This window comes from Nesoenas mayeri, assembly GCF_963082525.1.
Source record: "Nesoenas mayeri genome assembly, chromosome: 5".
Taxonomy (NCBI): Eukaryota; Metazoa; Chordata; class Aves; order Columbiformes; family Columbidae; genus Nesoenas; species Nesoenas mayeri.
The window spans coordinates 63,247,839-63,270,100 of NC_137548.1; the positions used below are offsets into that span (position 1 = coordinate 63,247,839).

Genomic DNA, 22,262 nt, shown 5'->3' on the forward strand with positions numbered 1-22,262 from the left:
GTCGACTGCCTCCAGCTTTACCAGGGAGGGGACGGGCAGGGTGGAGATGAGACTGTGACAGCCCATGCTGGGCTGGGGACAAAGCGGGTGCCTCTCCCACGCTGGCTCTCGCCGTGGGACGTGGCCCAAGGCACCGTCACCCACGGGCACACGCATGAGCTCCCGCTCAGTGCAGCCAGCCCGGCCGAGGGCCGTGCCATGCCATCTCTCTGTCTTTACCAAGATCAAATGGAGCCACTCAATCAGGAGATGCCATTATTGCCTCCACCATGCAATTTCCACTATCAATAATTTACTGTATTTGCTGCGCAGGCAGAAGGGGAAAAGGCAAGACAGATTTTTGACAGGGGGGAAGGAAGAACCAAGCCGGCGGGCAGGCGGGCAGAGCCGAGCGGGGCGTTTCGCCCGGGATCCCGCGGGCACCGCGGCCGCCCCTGAGTTCGCCGGCGGGCGCTGGCACGACGGGCGGCTCCGGCGGTCGGTCCCGGTCCCCTTCCCGGTCCCCGGCCGGGCAGAGCCGCCTCCGGGCCGCCGGGTCTGAGCACCCGCGCCCGCTGCGCGCCTCCAGAAAGTCACCGGTGTAACGTTACCTGGGGCGCTCATTAATAAGCAATGCCTGTTATTATCTTGATTGCATTCTCAATAGGCAAACTACGGAGAGGTCAACGCGGGAGCGATATTTAAATGGATCGGGCTTGCTTAATACCGCCGGAGTAAACCAATATCCCGCGGCGGGCGGGCGGACCGAGCCCCCCCTCCCTGCTCCGCTCCCCGCCCGGCCCGGCCCCTCCGCGCCCTGCCCGCCGCTCGGGGGGCGCCGGGGGAGCGGGGGCCGGGCCGGGCGGGCGGGGCGGGGGCGGTGGCGGGGCCGGGGAGGCGGCGCGGAGGCTTTAAGCGGGGCAGCGCGGGGCGGCGCGGTGCCTGCGGCCGCGGCAGCCGCTGGCCGGAGGCGCACGGGAGGGAGACGAAGCCGCTCCACGGGGAGGCGGCGGGGCCGGGAGGCTCCCGTTGGGCGGCGGGGGTGGGGGATCCGGCTCCGCTGCCCTCCCGCCCCTCATAAAGCTTTGATGAGACACTTGAGCCGCCGCCTGTGTTGCCGGGGCGGCGGGAGGCGACCGGTGGGACTGGGCGCCCGGGAGAGGATGTGACTTCCCGGAGGGGACCCGGACAGGCTTTGTGTGGACGACGAGGTACGCGGCGCCCCGCCGGGAAACTTGAGGGGCCGGGGAAAGGGGTGGGCGGGCGGTCGCGGGCCGGTACGAAGCGTCCGGGGAGCGGGAAGGGCGGCGGCGGCGGGGCAGGGAGGGCCGGGGCTGCGCCGCTCCCCTTTGTTCCCGCACCTGTCGGTCCGGCCGGTGCCCTGCGGGGGTTCTGTTGGGGCCGGTCCCGGCGGGAGCGCTCCCCGGTCGGCGGGAGGGGGAGCGCGGGGCCGTTGGGCACCGGCGGCCGTTGAGCAACCGGCGGCGCTTCCCCGACGGCGGCGCGGGACGAGGCGGGGCGGGCGCGGGACGCGCCGTCCGCATGGGGGCGCTGTGCGCGGGGCGCGGCGGGCGGCGCCCATGGGCAGCGGGCGGCGCCCCCTGGCGGCGGGCGCGCGGCGGGGCGGCGGCCCCGGCCCGTTCCCGCAGCGCCGGGGGCTCCGGGGGCCGGTGCGGGCGGGGGGTCCCGGTGCGGGCGGCAGCGCAGGGCGCCGGGCTGCGGCGGCTGCGAGGGGAGCGGTGGGCGGGGAGGGAGGGGTCCGGCCGGGCGCCACCCCGGCGCTGGCGGCTGAGGTGCCGTCAGGGAGGGGAGCGATGCACTTGTTGAAGCGCAGCCGGCGCTGGAATGTGAAGCACGCCGGGCACCCTCACCGGGATCCCGGTGCCATGGGCGCTTTGGCCGCCCCTTCTCCTGATTTCCACCGTGCGTGGGGAGTCCTGCGCGGGACGACGTGAGCGGCTCCAGTCGTGTGTGTGCGGTCGTGGGGAGAGGCCGGTTCCTCTGCTCCTCAGAACCCATGTTTTGATGTTATATTGGTGTGGGAAGCGCCGATCCTCCAGCCAGAAAGGAATTGGTGTTAGACAGTGAACTTGGTTGGCAAAGGTTTAATTACTACTTTGGAAACCTTGCGCTATCCCACTTGATTTTTTTCTTTCCTTTTGTAGGATTAAAAGCATAAGGTATTACAACTGTGAGCCACACTTTGCTTGTTTATGTTTGAGAGGTGCTATTGGTATCTTGGTTTGTACATTACGGTTAAAATATGTACTTTTCCTTTCGGTTTATTGCAGTTTGCTGTTCTGAGGTTATGACTATTGCGAGATCAATAGTCATTACTTATTTATGTTTCTAGTAACACGGTTCTAATGAATGCAAAGAATCTATCCTGGCGTTACATTTTTCTTCAGCAAGTATTTCTGTAATCTTTAATTCATGGTGTGATAAGTACATAAAATGAATTTCCTTGGTTGCCTTTAGATAGGAGCAAAGGGCTCCTACTACTCGGGGACAGAAGCAGCTCTCGTGTCACAAAGTTTGGCTGAGTGGCTGTTGGCAGGAGCGAAGGGGTCACTCTGTTCGCTTACAGTCAGCTGTCCCAAGCAAGAAGGTCATCATATCATCCTACTTATTTGTGTCAGGTAGCACCTTGGTGCAAGTCGACTATTCCTCTATCATGGCAGGAATGCTGCCTGCAAGCTCTTGAGTGAAAACTGGACCCCAGTGGTGGCCCGTAGTTACTCTTGGTGTGGAAGAATGTCAGCAGAGGGGATGCTCTTGGCTCTGTCCAGGCTGTGAATCCTGCTGTTGGGCACACGAGAGGAAGCAGTGGCTGCCGGGGATGCTGCAGCTCCCTTTGGGCAATGGCTGTGTAAACAAACCCGGGGTGAAGGAAAAGGAGAAGGCAAACTGCGACGTTCCCTTGCAGCAGGATGGAGTCATCCCTCACCTGCATCTTTGGTCAAAGCAATGGCTACGTTTCAATTCTAAAATACCTTGACAGCTGGTAGATGTTGCAGCTCTTTACAAGATAAGGGAGCCTTGCTACAGGGCTCTGTAACTCGCAACAATTTTCTGCTGTAGTACTATCACTTAATGTTCAGCTTCACTGAACCTCGGCTGGGAAAACCCATTTGTAAGTAGCACGCCTTCTGTTCACACTGCCAGTGCTCTCTGCTTGCTGGAGCTGCAGGGTAGATCCTGTTATGTGGCTGTGAAATCAGGGTAAATCGGGTCAGAAGGATCAAGAACAATTTATCTCAATAATCCAGATACAACAGTGGAGGAAAATGGGGTAGGACTTTTATCTTGGAGTGGGTAAGGCTAAACTAAAAAGAAGTTTAATTTCAAGCCGCGTGCTTTTAAACACAAAGGCATTGGGTTGTAGTGTAGTGCTATGGGAGTACTACAATATGCTGGAATACTATGAAACGTAGTGCACAGATGCGAAGGATTTTAAAGACTCATTAAAATGTGAAAGAACATAGTGGAAAATAAGGATCCATGCTTTTGCTTAAAAGCTTTGCATATAGTGACAATGCTGAGCTGAAAATAGCTGCAGTTAAAAGTCCTTGCAGTACCTGTAGCACTTTCTGGAACTGTTACTCTGCTGTTACAGTGAGGAAAACACAAGAAGCTGCATGTCTAGCTCAGATAATAGTTTTCTGCCTGGGTGCAGGTATAAAAGCAGGTTACAAGAAGCTTTGCAAGTAGCAGACCTTCTCATTTCTTCTATGGGTGCATGAAAACGAGAAACAACTCAGAGTAAATTGTGTAATGTGTGGTCCTATTAAACAAACAAAAACCACACTTCCCCTGTCTGCCTTCCTGGTTTGTGTAAAAGGCTGAAATGTTCTAAGAATGCGCCCTGTGCCTATGTCCTGGTGGCTTTTACACTAGAAAGCTCACGTTAGGCATTGTGTGAATTGGCGGAGGCTCCACTAGAAGAGGATATATGCTTTTAATAGGTTAATTGCTAACTTGTCTTGACCTGTTTTCAAGCATATGTTGTGAGCGCTTGGTTCCTCCTAAATAGCTAAAACGCTGCTTAATTAGGAAACTCTCAATCATTTCTCAGATCAGTTCATATGCTGGCGTTCTTTGTAATGCTTAGCTGTGAACACCCTTTAAGAGGAAGCTTTTAAAAGCACCAAAGCTCAGCTATTTTTGTGTATTGCCAAAATGAAGCGGTAACTCAATAACCTACTGCCTGAAGTTCCCGCTGGAAAGGCGCTGGGTGTAACAACTCCCTTGTTCCCCGTGATGCACCATTAGGAAGGTGTACAGGTGTGTGCTGAGCAAGCTGCCTGATGCACAAGCTGGGACGGGGCTGTGCCCCCTGGCTGTCAGCTCACAAACCTGTTTCCCTTCCTTATCCATACCTATTATTCAGTCTCATCTTGGACTGTGAGTTGTTTGGGGCAGAGATCATCTTGCCTGTTTTTCTGTTCCTGGTACCTGACGAGGACTCCTCAGCGCCTTTGTGATACAAACAATAAATAACAGATTTTGCTATGCAGTGTGTACTGGCAACTTTGCTATAGTGCTTCAAACTTAAGCTTTTCAACATAAATCCTTATGCTACTTGATTTGGAAACACTAGAATATACAATACCAGAAGAGTAAAATACTTTAATTTTGGAAATATGTGTTTGAGTTAATTGGGCAGCCATAACACTGTGGCCTGTGGCCTCTAATGTAATCTTTTGTTGGCCGTGTTGCTTACAGTTCTAGGCTCTGAGCAGTCCAATGAGGAGCACTGTTTGCAGGAGTTGTCCACGCAGAAGAGGACAAACAGTCATATTTATAAAATGTAGGTGATCTGCAGGGTCAGGCTCAGGCTCATATTTTTCCCCTTTTCAACATCCAGGACCTAATTATCAAGCAGCTATAGACTGGTGGAGTTCAACTATTAAACCCAAAAGTAACAGTCAACATGGAACAGTCTGAAATATTGAAGATGCTGTGGCCTTGACTGAGTAGGAAACAGTCTTACCAAAAAAAAGAAACCCAACCTCATCTCAGGCGCAATTTCTACCCTTTATAAATCATTAACAGAGGGTTGGCTGGGATGATGCTGATTTGACGTGATTGTAATCCTTTAGTAACACTGATACTGGTGGTAGCAGAACGTCCCATTACAGCATAATTTAGGCATCACGAATGGATCCAGCTGTCTGAAGATGAGTACCATGGACAACTGGAGGAAGCAAAAGGAAACTTCATTTAGTGAATTTTCATGCCCCGGTGACAGCTGCCATAAGGCTGTAGCAGTTGTATACTTTCCTTGGTAAGAATATTGTATCTTTCAGAGAAGTCATTTTTCGAAACCAGTTAATTAGGACAGTTATTTCTGGCCGTGGCATTTGTACAGAACAGAAGGCATGATTGTTCTTATGTTTGTTTCTCCGAGTCCTTTGATCGACTAGAAGCTCTCAGTGCTTTACGCTATAAATTACCTCAATACTTTGGCAGTTCATTTCTTTTTCTTGTGTACTTGGTTAGGAAAATGCAGAAATCCTTGTGACTCAGCTTCAGACTACTATAAATTATGAAGAAATGGGGGAGGGGGTCACATTTCAAATTAGGAAAGGCAATTCTAGGAGGATGGGAGGAATACTGGTCGCTAAATTTGAGATAAGCATCTGCTGGTATCTCAAAATCTGAGCAGCTACTGCCACCTAGAGATGCACGACCCAAACACGCTGCTGTGCCTGGCTCTGCCAAGCGGGGCCGGACAATTAAACTAAGCGAGGCTGCTAATCCAGATCGTTCTTACTCACAGCATTAAGTTTAGTGTATGCATGGAGGCTTTATTTAACCCTATAACTGAGGTGGTACCTGCGAATCCTTTTCTAGCCATGCAGGTAACTAATCTTTGTAGAGTTGTCCTTGTGAGGCTCAAATGGTTGAACAAGAAGGATCGCTTTCAGAAAGTCATGTGCTAACTGAACTTCAGATGACACCTAAAGAACTATTTGTAAGTCAAATTTATTCTGGCTTGTTACAGCTGTAGGTGAGACTTGATAGTGTGTCCAAAAGCTTGCACCAAAACAATGCAATGTAGAAGTGGTCCCTCAACAATTTTGGTTGGGTTGGGGGGGTGTTCTCCCACCCTAGGATTGAAGACTGCTGGGTAGGGGATGTCCTGTAGTAGGTATTTGGTGGATTAGAAAATAAATTTTGATTTTCATAATGTATCAACTCAGCAGCCTTTAGCTTGGCTTCACTAAATCCAGGATTTTTCTCAATTTCAGAATTAAGTATCAAAGTTAAACTGGATATGTGAGTATTTGTTACCTCGAAGTTAACAACATGGGATATGCTTTTTATGTCACCCCTTCATTCTTAGGACATAGTTTCCTGTTTTGTTTTGAGCTCACATCTTCTGATTTGTATGTTTTGCATGTTTTTGGCTGTAGCAGGTTCTTTCTCTGGATTTGAGAGAGGAGAATAAGCACAGTTCCCTATTTAATTTGTGAGGAACGGCTTATAAAGAGAAACAATGTGCCTTTTTTACCCACTGGACTCAATCTCATGGGCAATTATTTCTGTTTGACTCTTACAGACACAGTGAGTATCAGGGGGTTTTATGATAACTTCTAGCTTATAGCTATCAAATGCACAGTGGGATAAAATATCAACACGCATGAACTTCAACTTCAGTTGGAGCTGAGAACTTCATTCTTGCAGAACCTTGAAAATGCAAGCCACTAGTTGATGGCATGTACTACATATCTGTCCAGGTTATGGTTTTGATAATTTATTAAAATACTATAAATCTGTCAGTATAACGTATACTGGGATAAGTGCTTAATATGTAGTTTTCCTGGGGGAAACTGAGGAGCTGTGATAGAGATACAGAAATAGAGACATTTGCTGTTCAAGTCAGGAGGCAACTTCAGACCTTCTGTAAAATGTGCAGGTGTATGAGGAGAGAGCCATTGGACCAAATCAGTGTTTGGAAAACTACCCTTGGCCCCACTGGAGTTCCACATCCAACTTCTGCCTCTCCAGTATGTGCACTGGGCGACAGGTAGGCTTGTAGTCCCTTGCGTGCATGCAGCTTAGCAGGAGGAGCCTGGAAAAACATTGAACTAGGTGAAGTCTTGAGCAAAATGCTGTTACATGTTCTTTATTAACTCAGCAGGCAAAAGACTTAGAGCATGTTGCAGCAGTTAAGGCTGTAACAATAAGAACAGGGCTAGAGTGTTTTTTTGGAATCCTGTAGTATGTATCTTATAAAAGAGAGTTAAGCATAATCTTGTGCCAATTCTAGCACGTTATGCCTTATCTAACATGATCAAAACACTGCTTTCTTTAAATGTAACAGTTCCTGGAGAAGTGCCGTTTTGTCTGGATCAAGGAATTAAAGGTTGTGATCTCTGGATTCCTTAGTCCGTTATACCATTTAGTTTCTGACCTTGGTGCAACATTTAGTATCCATATGGTTTAGTTTACCCTTCTTGACAGTGGCCGTGGCTCTCAGTGAGTGTTCAGCACTTGATATATTGAGATGAAAAAGAAATGAAATCTAAACTTTATTCAAGGGCTGGATTAGTAAACCAGCCTCCCTTTAGTCATTGCTGTCACCATACTACAGAAGCGTATGGGCACTCTCGAGATGAGCGACAGGACTTGTTTTGCGGTATTTCTAGATAATTGTGCCTGCTGGCTGCCTGCATTAAGACTTGGATCTTCACTTGCTATTTACATTCCTTTGGAGTTGATAATCCAGTTTGACTGAGCCATAAATGCCAAGAGAGAAATGGTGTTTGATAGAATTTGCACTGAAAGCCAGTGAGTCCAAGGGAGAAGCAAAGCCACTAACAAGTTCAAGCTGGCAAGGGTAACTTAACCGGAACCCATGCCAGGAAACTGTGGTGAAGTATGAATTTGCTGCTGAACATCACGACCGGCCTTTATCTTTATAATAGGTAGAACCAAAACTAGAAATAAACATATCTGAAGTTCTCCATTTTTGCTTTTCCAGATTAAACATTACAGTTTATGTCAATGTCATGATTAATTTTTTTTGTTGGCAGCTAATGTCCTGCAGACTGGTGAAGAAGGGTTGGTTTTATTTTATGGGAAGCAAGGAAGGATGTTTGACATCTTGTTATGACAACAGGGTATTTACTTGTGTGGCATTGGCAAGTTGCTGCTGATGGAGCGGTGGAAAGAGTGCTTCTTTACGTCTTCTCACACAAATACAAATGTTGTGTAATGACTAGCAAATGAATGTCTGAAAATGAGTTTTCACCTTAAAAGTTAATGATTGGCATCTGAACTTAAAACAAAGAACCAAGTTGCCTTCCTTGGAAGACTCACTTCTAAGTCCTTTTTTTCTCTCTGTTTTGCACTAATGATTCATACCTGCTGCCCCCAGTGCAAAACTTTTCTGCAATTGTAACTGTGAAAGTAGCAGGAATGTTAATGACGAGCAAGGATGTTGCAAAAGGATAAGTGAGTCAATGTCACATGCTTCCATTAAAAAAAAGGGTGGGCAGAGATAAGATTTAAGAAGAAACTACTCAGAGGTCTAAACCTTCAAAGAAGTTTACCTCTGTGTTTGACAAACTTGGATGGGACATTTTGAATTCCATAATCCTCAAGATTGAAGTCATATCACCTGGTTCTTAATCAGTTTTGTTCAACGTATGATATTGTTGTATATTTTTTCCTTGCTCTGATTCCTATACCTGTTATGAAAATTATAGAATCTTATGCTTGAAAATACTTGAAATCATTTCCTCTGCCTCTAGCTAACAGAGGGACAGCTATGTGATGAGAACTAGAAAACACAATAAATAAGTTCCAGGTCTGCTCTAAATCAAACACTTTGGAGCAGGTCTTCAGTTGCAAAGCAGCACCAGACCTGTTAGTATTCCAGTTGTACTCACTAGAAAATGACTGCAGGGGAACTGCAGATACTCTGCATATCTTGTAATTCAAGTTCAGACATACTTCAGAATGTGACCTGTAGTTTTGCTGAGGACAGTCCTGAGCCATTTTTATTTTTTGCAAAAAGATGCATCTGTGGAGATGTACTGGGGGAAAAAAAAAAGACTGGAACCCAGTAATCTTCTTTCCTTTCATGATTTTGATGAGGATGGTGCTGCTACACTGGCTTCATCCCCTCTAAGGGCTCAGTGTCTGTATTATGAGTAGGCATAGCCTTGCTCATCTCTGTTTTATACCAAGTAAGGCTGACCTTTGGTCAGCTGCTTGGTCTGTTTGTAGGGCTGGTAAATAACTACTTGTGTAGTAGTAGTTCACTGTGGGAATAGGTCTTTCCTGAATTTCATAGCAAATTTGCTCTGTAGAATTTGCTGGGTAAAAGCATTCTCTGGAGGAGATGGGAAGCGGTTTTGCATTTCAAATCAAACCTCTTAGAGCTTTTAATGGTGAAGAATGTTTCTATTTTAACACTAATTTTGCTTTTCTTGTTGTTCTTTGTTATATAATGGTGGAGCCCACAAATTAGAAGCATGAAGCTAAAAGCTGAAGAATGAAGGAAGAAACAAAAAGCCATATGGCAATAGCAGGAGGTCCTGCCACCCCACCTTAGGCTGGTGACAACATGCCCTACATTTAACCTACAGTCAGGAACTAATTAACGACACAGATGGAAGTGAGCTAGCATATGTATTCAAAATAATACCCCTAAGGTTTTAATCAGCTGCCCTGCCTCTTTGCTGGGTTAGACATCTAAGTTACCACAGAGAGATCTGCAAAATATGTGAATGATACATATGGTTGAGGCAGGTTTGGATTGGGAGCGGGGGCTCCCCTCTGCTCCTGGGGTTCAGCAGCGACTTGCTGTGCCGTCTGGGTAAGTTGTTTATACGCGTCCTTGTGGGCTTCAGCCTACCCAGAAGGAAAATAGGATGTGGTTCTGCCTCACCTAAGGATGTTGAGATTAAGCGTTTGCAAAGCACGTTGGAAGCTTTAATAGTGTGTTCTCCAAGAAATGTTGCGCAGGTGGGGAGTCACAGCAGCACAAGTACCAGGTCTCTCTGCTCTTGCAACTTCAGTGTTTTTTCCTCTCTAGAACTACTAATTATCTCTGATAAGACAGCTCTGCTTTTGATTTTGAATAGGATAATCTACAGTGTTGTGTCAAGATTTGAAAGAGGGAGAACACTTGGCTGTTTTCAGCAGACTAATTGGGTAATTTAATGTTTCTTGCTTTAACTTTCTCTTTCCCACCCCCAGCTCTCTGAAGAGAGTCTCTCCTTCCCTGCGGGGCAGTAGGATCTGCTTATGTAAAGGGACAGGTATTGAAGTTTTTCTAGAGAAGTGTTTATTTAATGACCAAAATCCCGTATACAAATGTACCCTTTGGAGCTCAAGAGCTCTTACAGGGAGAACAGTACACTGGCAGCAAAGCCACTTATTTTCAGTGGGGGGGTGTGTGCCTGAAACAAGACACCCAAGCGTGGAAAGGAGGAAATTTAGGTGGTGTTGGGCTGGATTTTGCATACTTCTGTTTATAGGCATGTCTGGGCTATTTATGTGCTTATGTCGGTGGGGGAAGGGAGGAGCTGGTCTGTACACCTAGAAAGCTTTTTTTCTTTGTCTTTAAAGTGTAATTATTACCAAATACACGTGTATCCCTCCAGAGTCCTGAGTGTCAGGAAGCTGTTTTGCTGAAACAGGTCGCATTTTGTGCTGATACAACTATTGGCTGTAGTTAAGGTGTTGGCCCCATTGGATTTTATGACCACTTAAGTACTGGGCCACCTTCACGGCTGGGATAAATCTGTGAATAGACCACTATGGATTTATACCAGGTAGTGCCTGTGTCTACCCAAATTGGGTCCACTGGAACCTACTGCTTCATTGAACCCCAACAGTTTTTGGGAAAATGGTTTTCCATTATGCCACAATCTATTGTTACATTGACTGACAAGTATGGAAAGTTATGAGGCAGGTAAACTATTTTGGAGTAGAGGAAGGACCCAGTGTCCATGTAATTCACATGAATCGCAGTGTAATACTCCCCTATGAAGGAAATTACATCATTATACAACTGGGAGAAGGCAGGAGCTTGATAAATTATTTGTTTTCCTACAGGGCTGTAGGTTTTTCTTTATGTTCCATTAAACGTTTGTACCTTGAGCAGCACAACTGATGAAGCTTGTTTTCAGACATCAGATGTACCTCCTCACCCCTTCTAGTAATTCCAAACCCTCTTTGTCAATGGAGCTTGTGAAATGGAAGCAACGTAACAGTGTTGTAAGTAGGTAAGCACATAATGCTGGTGTTTTCCTGATTAAGGATGGAGGAGCAGGTGAGCTTATTTGGGTGGGTCGTGGCTACTTGCGTGCCAGTTACAACATGTGACTGGGGAAGGACTGTTGTCTGTAAAACTTGTATCCCTCTACTGAATCCAGTCAAAGTTGGCCCCCATATTTCTAAGATAGATCAGGGATAGAGAAGCAGGCATAGCAATTGCAGAAGTCTTGTTGCAACATGAAGCCACCTAGAAAGGTGGAAAACAAAGCTGAAAACTATAATGCTTTAAAATACATGGTGTGCTGCATTGTCGCAGTAAAGTATCAATGGTGAAAGAGCGCTTCTTGCCAAAGTGTTTTCAATATCGTTAATATATTAGCATAGTTTTCCAACAGTGTTATTTCCAAAGATAAAGCTGTTGTCAGAACAGAGCACATGCAGGGCTGGCTGCCCAGTGAGGTGGGTTAGATTCCTGTGGAGTACATCCTTGTTAAATACAAATTCCTCGTTATTCTAGTAAGGTAGATTGAGGTGGCTTTGCAAACTTAGAAATTTCTGCTCCTGGTCTGGTTGTTCCTGTGTAACTTTGGACTTGAATACTCCCAGAAGCTGCTCTGGTACCTCAGTGGAAGCTTTTAACCCTTGCCCCATCTATGGAAAGTCTTTCCATGGAGATGCCGTGCTAACAACTGGACTGAGCATGTGTTGAGAGAAATCTGCACTCGAGGGCGGGCAGCCAAAAGATGACTGATAACACCACTAGCAAATGCAGGCATATTGTTAATACCTGTCAGGGCTCTGACAACAGGCATTTCCAGTTTCTGGTTCATGCACATCACAACGTACAGATTTGCTTCATTTCAAGGGACTGACTATGGCTAAAAGCAAGGTATTCGCATACAGCAATGCCACACACAGTCAGGGTCTCAGCAAAGGTAAGTCTTGCAATAAATGGGTATAGCCCTTGCTCTCCTCCCTTTCTCTAGAGAAAGCACTGCCTGCCCAAACCATGGGTGACTGCTCCATCTGATGCTTATGCTTTTTAACCATTGATTTACCTTGGCTAAGCTTCACTTACATTCTTGTTGAGTGCATAATGTTCTATAGGTCCTAGGAAGCTTGCCACTTGCAGCAGAACCGATGGGTGCGTGGGATGTTTTACATGCTGTTCAATAGTTTACAGGCACTTGTAAGATCCAGGCTCAACTGGTACAGCAGCTTCTGGGTTGTTGCAGGGCTGCTGGACACATGTCACAGCACAAGGGATCCAAGTCACGCTAGTTTGCACACAACATGCTCCGTTCTGTTCCTGCTCTGGGGTGCCAATTATCCTTGACTTCAGTGGGAGCTTCATGTGTGTACTTGGCAGAATCGCTTAGTTCTGTGACGATTCAGCACAGTATTTCATATCAAAGAGCCCTAGTGAACTGGAGCACAAACCACAGATGCTGCTCAAAGGTCTGAGGTTCTGCCCTGACATTCTTCCACGCACAGGTTGAATTAGCGTTACATAAAGCTCTAGTGGCTAACAAAGCAAATGATTTCAGAGAACTGTAATTATCCGCTCCCGTGGAGGAACCAGATAGTATCGTGGCATGGAGTAATTGTTTCATGAAATGATTTTGTGGTTGTTTGTCTTGTTTTGTGGGGAGTTTTAGGTAGCCGATTCTACAGGTGAACTTTCGCAGAGGTTGCATAATAGTAGTTCTGAATGAACACAGCAAATGCATGAATGTATCTTGACAAGTACTCTAAACCAGATTAATGCTGTTTTCTAACCTTGAAGTCGATTTTGAAATTGGAATTTGCCAATGCTTGGAAGTCGTGTCGCTAATGTACAGTATTGCTGGCGTGGCAAGAGGTGGATGGCATGTTACCCTACCCACGATACTCCTGATGAGCAAAAATAAACCTGCTGGCAGCGCTTTTATTTGAGGATGACTTTCATTGCATACCTAGGTATTTTAATGTGAAATTTTGCCAAAAAAAGTTTTGCTAAAGCATATGGTGCTTGGTATGTGTAGTGTCATGCATACAAGCACCCTTTTGGAGCCAAGTTGGTTTACAGGAGAGATTGCAAGCCTCGTGTGTGGGACGCTGTACAAACAGCTGGAAAGGGAGGTTGTGTGCCACTGGCCCAGCAATCGGTTCCCATTGGTAAAGGGTAAAAATAGTGCACATCTGTTCTCTTCTATGGGTGTTGTCTCACTGAAAGCTCCAATACCATCTGTGAGACTGGCCCACGATTCATTCAGTGTGTGTACTGCCAAAATTCATCCTGCCCGTTCCCCGGTATGGGCAGAACGGGTCTGAGATCCATCCCACAGAAATCCTACTGGGAACTCCTTGCAGCCCTGCGCTTGGCCAATTTAAGTAAAAGCATGCTTGTAATGAGGAGACTGTCTGGTCTGCGCCCATTAGAGCAGCTGAATTCTCTTTCTCGGAGCTTTGAAGCCAGTGTGCCCTTTGCATGGCTGTTTGAGTGTCCAGGAAGGTATGATGAAAGTTTGTAGGAAACTCTGATACATAACTCTGTGAAAGATCAGGGGGTGTAATGTCATGGCATTATTATTTCGCTGTTATTTTCTTTGAGTTCTTTCCCTCCTCTGGTTGACAGGACTTGGTTTTTTTGTTGTTTTGTTTTATTTTGTTTGGGTTTGGGTTTTTTTGCATGCCTTGGGGAGAGAGTCCAATAAAACCTTGGAACACCCGAAAAAACCCCCTTGTAGTGCTTTAAACAGATGAATACTTCTCCAGAGCCAATATAGGCATTCCTGGAGTTTCTTTGCTCTCAGAAGCTGTACCATAGGCAATATTTAGTAACATAAGATGAAAGCAAGTTTCTCATGTTAGAAATTGTAGTTTACAAACTACCTATTTATCTTAGTCTTCAAAATGGTTCTTAGTCTCTGCCATCTCCAGCATTATGGCTAAACAGATTTTATTACCTCAGGGAAAACTAACATGAGAATAAAAATAAAATGGTTTTTTTCTTCCTGACATGAAGGACCAACTTACAAGAATACAAATTGGGTGTGGGTGTGCATGTGTGTGTATCAGGGGGGAGGGCGCTTTATTTTCAGTAATAACAAGTAATTATATAGTTTGCTGCATAAATAGCCGCAAGGGTAACCAGAGTGCGTCAGACATCCAGTTATGCATGTGTTAAAGGTTAATACTGTTTGTTCTCAGTACATTTAGTCTTTGCAAATCATGTGCTGACATGCATCCTATTTTGGTGTCTGTTCACACACTCCGGTAATGATGCGTAGAGCAGGAACTCCTGCCTGTGCCATTCAGGAGTATTTAGTAAATTGAACTTTTGTATAAAGGTCCTAGAAAATGGCAAGGGATAAAATGAATGTCTTCTTGCTGCTAATTTTATCTTCTACCTCACATTCCTTTCTGGAGATTAAAGCATTATGAATCTATTCACTGCTGAAAGTTATTTCAACTTTCATGGCACATACTAGGATGCAGAGAAGCAAGTACGTGGTCACAGCTGTTCCTCAGGTCTCTCTGCTGGAAACACAACCTGTTAAGTTGCTAGATTTCTGCTTGAAATAACAAAATAATGAAATAAAATAATTAACCGGTGAATCCTCATTAAATACAAATACTGAAATAAATAGTACAGCTAGGTAATTGACTGCGTATGTAAACTAGCTGTAGATAATTGACATGACCTTCATTTAACGAGCCTCCTTCCCATTAGTGGAGTCGACTGCCACAATTATGTGCCCTTATTCTAGCTGTAATTGTATGGACTTCTGTAAAGTACAAACTAGGTCACGTCTTCCTGAGATCTGGTCCATGGTGGGTGACCTCTTTTTATTGCTTCAGCTTTGCTGTGCTGTGTGAGAGAAGGATGTTCTTGCAGCCCTGAGAATGGATGACATTGGGGAAGCTGGTCTCAAATGTGATTTCTCATAGACATCTCATGTGACCTGAGGGAGTAGTTTAAGGCCAGGTCTCAAGGAGACCAGGCCAAGTCTGAAGGACAGTAGCGTATATTGATGTTACACAAGTTAGTGAGTGTATAGAACAGTCTATGGGACAGCATTTGAACCAAGGTTCCCTTTTCTAGAGAAGTCTTTGCTCTTTTATGCCCGGTGTTGTACCTGAACAAGAAGAGTGGGAAAGGACTGCAGCTTTTAGTTGTTGTTTCTAGAAGGTGCAGAGCAGTGACCTGAGCACTTTGAGGCTGTATCATGAGAGGTTTTTTATTTTGTATTTTTCTAGTTGCATGTCTGACTAAAAGTGGCTGTTGCTACTTTGCTTCTTCTGACACTCTGTCGTCCTGATGCTCTCAGAACACACAGTATCAGCCAGGTTGTTCCATTTAAGAAATACTCAACACAAATGAGCATCCATGAGAAATAGTTTAGTCTACCAGGGGTGGCATCAGGCATGGGTGTTCACAGAAATGCTGGGGCATCTCCATGCAAGGCCTCGCAGCGGTGGATGTGCCCAGCATGGAAAGGGGCAGGACCTTGCTTGGTAACAGGGTGCTGGGAAAACAGCAAAATGCAACTTTTTTCCCCCGCATTCCCACCCCAGTTCCGCTTCCACATGGGGTGACATGGTCACTGCCGTGTAATCGGAAGGATGTTCGTAATCTGTTAGTGTTTGGGGTTTACAAGGCACGTATTGTAACAGGACAGGCAGTATCTTTAATCTTTGCAACATAATGAAGGTTTGATATTTGGGGAGCAGAGGAAAAGGGCTGGAAGCTGCCATCCAAGTGTTTCAATGACCCTTTTGGTACTACATTGGGATATTAGTCCCACTTCACTAAGTAAGAGGTAAACTGTGCATTCTCAATTCAGTTCAACAGTAGCAGAAAGGTTGCGTGTTTCTACTCATGGAATGAGATTTAAATCTTGTGCTGCTATAGCACGTTAAACTAGTAGATTTTGAGCAGCTGCTACTAGAAATTGCTGTGGCCTCTAAAATGAAGACATTTCCTAGGTGTTAAAATACTACTTCCTCATATTAAATCACTTGATATCATTTTGCTGCCAAAGACAAGGACTGTGTATATTGCTCAAGTCACTGTCGAGATAGAGAGAAGAATCTTTTCACATCCTGCTTGCAGAGCTCGCCTTAGTGTGGGACTCATTTACAAACCAGTAGATGCTTGGTCTGTATCTGCTTGGTAGCGATATTTCATGGGTCTGCACTGCTAAATCTTACTGTGACACACTCTTCTACTGTTACAAATGGGAGGAGGAGGAGGAGGAGGGGTGGCTTTTAGGCAGACACACTTTCTTGTGTATTATCAGTCTACTATGTGGATAATGGCTGTCTTAAAGTTGTTGGTTTTCAGAGCCTACTTGTACATTGTTTCTTGCTGCCCGAGATAATAGTAGTGGTTGTATGTCGTTGGATGGGATGTAAATTGATCAAGCTTGACAGTAGTTTCCTTCCTAAATGGAAAGCAAAATTGATTAAGGAAAGATTAATTGCACGAGAGATATACAGTACTGTTAGATCTGGTGGCCAACCAGCTGTTGGTGGAGGATGCTGAGGGCTTATGGAAATCAACTGATGAGGTTTCTCTGCACCTCTCTGTCCTCTGTCTTCTTCCTTGTAAGAAAAATGTCCATGTGAATGAAGTTGCACAGCACCATTCCATTCATTTCACATCCCTCCAAGTTCATTGCTACCATGAGAGGTAAACAGCCCCGATGACATAGTGAAGGATGTGGCCTGGCCCAGGAATTCTCTTATCTTTCTGGTCACCTGTACAACCTGAAAATAAATGGTTGGCTTCCACCTGGTGCACTTAGCTGATGGGTGCAAGCTTCTCTGTGTTGTGTCCTCCCTCTCTTACCCTGGAAGGCCCTTTGTGGTACTGTGTGCTCAGACAGAGTCCATCCTCCAGAGTCGAGCTTTTGGCTGGGACCTCTGGGTACTGCTCTAATAAGAATAACAGGAACTTGATTAGAAGCCAGAAGATCTGTGTTCTGTTCACTGCTCTGGTGGTCACAAAGTGTGATGTGGGTGTTTGGGATTTTTTTTCCTTTTAAGTTTTACATTAAAAAACTCTCAGATTATGAGCATTATTTTTTCTGTTGCTTGTTCCACTAGCTCTGCGTTTGTATGCTAGCTGAACCACCTCTTCTCCCTCTTGTCTCCTTGTTTGATAGAAGAAGACTGATAACCTCCTTCCTTGTGTTGTAAATCATCTCCGTAGTGTTTCTTTTCATCCCCTTTGAGGAAGAAATCTGATATTACGCCCTGTAGAATGTTTTAAAAATCTTAGGATGAAAAAATCTGCAAAATATTAATGTTCTGCATGGTTAGAGCAAACACTATGTTCCTGTGAGTCACAGATGTCAGCTTTGTTTAATCTTAATAAATCTATGCCACAATAACACTTCTAAACAGGAAGAGAGATGGAGGGTTGAAGGAAGAGTTGTGATGGGTTAGAGAGGATTCTTAGCCAAAATTTTATTTAGCAGGGGACCGTGAGTGAGGAGAGCGTGGACATAAACCCAAACACTTCCCACTCCCCCCACTTCATTAAGTAAACTTTGAGACCTACAAATTGGGCACTGCCTTTCTAGTACATATTTCATTTTCTTTGTATGTTTTATGATAGATTGTCTTTCCATGTTCAAGTCTTAAGAGTACTAGTTTCCCACAGTGTATTTGCAGGAGATGAAGTAAGGCTTTTTGCATAGCACCCTGTTGGCAAACAGAAATAGCATTTACTCCAATGAGAGCTGCCAAGTATGAGGTACTTCCGAATGAACTTCAAAAGCTCTGAAACAAGCATTAGCTGCTTCTTCAAAAATGTGAACAATGCCATTGCTTTCTAGCAAGCAGAGCTGGTGAGAGCAGGGATCGGAAGGAGGAAAAAATAACAACTGGACGTGATGGATGTTGTAGTAGCACTTGGGATCAGACAGAAAGTATAGCTCTGTGTCACTGCGGGATTTGGGGGGTCTTGTAATAGTACCTAAAGTGTGTACTCTGCACTTGAGGGGGAAACAATCCGAGAATCATAGGGTAGTTTGGGTTGGAAGGGACATTCAAAGCTTATCCAGTGCCACCCCTGCCATGAGCAGGGACATTTTCACCCAGCTCAGGTTGCTCAGAGCCCCGTCCAGCCTGGCCTGGGATGTCTCCAGGGATGAGGCATCCACCACCTCTCTGGGCAACCTGGGCTAGTATGTTACCACCCTCACTGCAAAAAATTTCTTCATGTCCAGCCTGAACCTCCCCTCCTTTAGTTTAAAACCATCACCCCTTGTCCTGCTGCAACAGGTCCTTCTAAAAAGTCTGTCCCCATCTTTCTTACAGGCCCCTTTTAAGAACTGAAAGGCCACAATAAAGTCTCCCTGGAGCCTTCTCTTCTCCAGGCTGAACAACCCCAACTCTTTCAGCCCGTCCTCACAGCAGAGCTGTTCCAGCCTTCTGACCGTCTTGGTGGCCTCCTCTGGCCCTTCTCCAACAGGTCCGTGTCTGTCCTGTGCTGACGGCTCCAGAGTTGGATGCAGGACTCCAGGTGGGGTCTCACCAGAGCAGATGGGCAGAATCACCTCCCTCAACCTGCCTCAAGGAATGTACCGTCTATAGAGACTTAGCAAAGTGCTTGGGAAGAAGCAGTCCAGGCTGTTGGGAGTGCTGATGTGAATGGGATGTGCTGGTTACAAGGCAGTTGAGAAGTTTTCTTACTGGCACATGTTCTTGGTGCTATCCCTTCTCACTCCATCAGGACAGAGCCAAGCATACACATAAGCCTCAAAACATGGGCCAGAAGTTGGGGCAGAATGTGGGAAACAGGCAGTTTCAGTATGTCCATAGAGCTGGTTGCACTTATGGTTTTCATGCTGGGCTCTGGGCTTTAACTAGGTTTAAATAATGTTTCGTCTGCTTGAGAACAGGTGATGTGGGGCTCTGGGAAAATACGGTACAGTGGTTCTGGTGCTGTCATGTCAGTACAGCTCTTACCAGCTCTGTAATCACTCATGGCCCTTCCATCACATTCACATGATGCAAGCAATATGTCCAGCTCAAATTTAGTGTGGCAGCAAGCATACTGTCCTGGACCATTTTCTCGCTCTGTATTTATACATACATGCCTTCTACTTTTAGATGAGAAATTGACCTGCTGAGACCTCAGAATTTGTAGGGCTTTTTCCTGTGTTTTGAAGGTTACTTTCAAAATACCAATGTAATTTATCCTGGTGCTGTTCAGTTTCTTGGGGATAGAATGATGAAATATTTTTGGCATAGAGAGATCTTAAAAATTAAATATTTGCATTTGCACTTGAAATGGAAGTCTTGCCTTTCACACTTGCGAAGCAGCCTTTTACTGCTGAAACGTTGCATTGCTAAACAGCACTTATGCTTTTGCTGTTACTTGAAATGGGTGTACTCTGTCAATAAAGAGTCTGCATAGTATCTAATACTTGCTACAGAAAGACTTGGGCACGTAAGAGCTCTGACTTCCTGGTATCAACATTGCCTAAGCTTTGGCATCTGCTTTATCTGAAATTCTAAATCAAAGGACACCCTTGTGCGCTGTATCACCAGTAATGAGTTGCGGCTGCATGCAGCAGATCTCTGCACAAAATGCATAATGTCTCAAGACAACTCAGATGAATCTTTATTACTCCATCCCTTATAAGTTAATTATTTCTTTTTCTTGTTCTCATCCTTAACAGTTCCACCAAGTGAGAAGAGTGATGACCATCCTTTTCCTTACTATGGTTATCTCATACTTCAGTTGCATGAAAGCTGCCCCGATGAAAGAAGCTAGTGTAAGAGGACAAGGCAGCTTGGCTTACCCAGGTCTGCGGACCCACGGGACTCTTGAGAGCCTAAACGGGCCCAATGCTGGCTCGAGAGGATTGACATCGCTGGCGGACACTTTTGAACATGTCATAGAGGAGCTTCTGGACGAGGACCAGGACATCCAGCCCAGCGAGGAAAACAAGGATGCAGACTTGTACACATCCCGTGTCATGCTAAGCAGTCAAGTGCCTTTGGAACCCCCGCTGCTCTTTCTGCTTGAGGAATACAAAAACTACTTGGATGCTGCAAACATGTCCATGAGGGTCCGGCGCCACTCCGACCCAGCTCGCCGCGGGGAACTGAGCGTATGTGACAGCACGAGCGAGTGGGTGACAGCGGCGGAGAAAAAGACTGCAGTGGACATGTCCGGGGCCACCGTCACCGTCCTGGAAAAAGTCCCGGTACCCAAAGGCCAACTGAAGCAATACTTCTACGAGACCAAATGCAACCCCAAGGGGTACACGAAGGAGGGCTGCAGGGGCATAGACAAGAGGCACTGGAACTCCCAGTGCCGAACTACCCAGTCTTACGTGAGAGCTCTCACCATGGATAATAAAAAGAGAGTCGGCTGGCGCTTTATAAGGATAGACACTTCCTGTGTATGTACATTAACCATTAAAAGGGGAAGATAGTGGATTTGTGTTGTATAGATTATATTGAGACAAAAATTATCTATTTGTATATATACATAACAGGGTAAATTATTCAGTAAAAAAAAATAATTTTATGGACTGCATGTATAACTGAAGTTTATACAGTACAGTGGTTCCACAATCTATTTATTGAACATATCCATGACCCGAAAGGGAACGAAAGTCATTTGCGCACAAGTCTAAAAAAAAATCTAAAAAAAAATAGAAAAAAAAAAAAAGGAAAAACAAGCAAAGAAAAAAGTCTGCATTACATTCCTCGATAACATTGTGGTTTGTCGCCGTTGCCAAGAATTGAAAATATAAAAAGTTTTAAAAAAAAAAAGAATAGAATTGCATGCTGCTTCAATTGTGAATTGATGATAAACTGTCCTCTTTCAGAAAAATAAATTGAACCAAAACATTCCGTTTACATTTTAGACAGTAAGTATCTTTATTCCTGTTAGTATTATATCTGTTTACTGCTTTTAACTTCTGATAGCGTTGGAATTAAAACAATGTCAAGGTGCTGTTGTCATAGTTTTACTGTTTCTCTTTTACTTTCCAACTCCCATCAGATTGAAAAAGGAAAAAAAAAATCATGACCTTATTCTGGATGACAAACAGATTTGTTTTTTGTATGTTGTGAAGGTGTTTGCAATAGCAGTCCAACTACTGACAAAAAATAATAATAAAAAAAGAGGCAACTGAAAAAGAATGGTGATGTTCCACTTCACATTGTTGAACTTCAGGCTTAAAGACAGCGCTTATTTAACTGTATGGCAATGTGCCATGGGTTATTTTAGTTTTTAATTTGCTGTCTTTTGAGACCTGCATTTGCTTATATCATGTTTGTTTGTGTTTGGTTTTGGCTTATTTTTTTGCCTTTCCTCCCTCTGGAAGAATGTTGGTTGTGATCTTTAAAGCTTCTCACCATCCAACTGGAGCTTGTCATATAGAAAATGTTCTATAGCGTGTTGAGAGCGACGATTTTCATGTAATAAAAGACTCTGCGCTTGGCTCAAACGTCTTGGTGAAGCACAAGAATGTCACTAGAAAAGGGGCTAGAGAGGTGGTGGTGGATCTGAAATCAGGTTGGTCATGGGACTGAATAGCTCAGCCAGTTCAGGGGCAAATAACAGTGTTTTGGGGTGATGGAGCCTCTCCAGTCACAGTCAGTGCTGGTTGCGCTGGTTCTGCGCCTCCTTGGAGCTGCCTTGGCCAGGGATGCAGGGAGCGCAGCCTCAAACCGTGGTGGCATCCCTGCCCAAAGTGATGCAGAGAGGCCCTACCTCTGGCTGAGAGCAATTCATGTGGCTTTATGTGTGGCTCTACCTCTGCTGTCAGCCTTATTTTATGAAACAAATATTGTCGTTAAAATAAAAATACTCTTAAAGGAAGTGAAGAGCGAGTGCTGGAGGAGTTGGCTTAAATTGCTGATGTTCTGATAGATGTATTTAGCCCTGTGTTACCCCTCTAACTCTCTCAACAGAAGTTCTAAAAAGGCAAGTTGTAAGCCCAAGAGCACTGACTCCAGCGGGCAGAGAGGCAGAAATAGCTCATTAGCGAGCTCACTGAAGGCACCTGCTATATTTGTAATTCCTGTAG

At 45.3% G+C, this 22,262-nt stretch overlaps 1 protein-coding gene across 2 annotated transcripts; it reads left to right on the forward strand.

Annotated features, from left to right (window-relative positions):
* Positions 1–1,067: 1,067 nt before the first annotated feature.
* Positions 1,068–20,657, forward strand: BDNF (brain derived neurotrophic factor; the record flags this gene model as incomplete). Of its 2 annotated transcripts, none has more annotated exons than XM_080345609.1 (2): positions 1,068–1,190; positions 19,896–20,657. In XM_080345609.1, one exon carries the CDS (start codon positions 19,917–19,919, stop codon positions 20,655–20,657), a length of 741 nt encoding a protein of 246 aa, XP_080201735.1. The 2 variants fall into 2 exon arrangements, with proteins under 2 accessions (XP_080201735.1, XP_080201736.1); XM_080345610.1 differs by lacking the exon at positions 1,068–1,190 and adding an exon at positions 12,123–12,152.
* Positions 20,658–22,262: the final 1,605 nt, after the last annotated feature.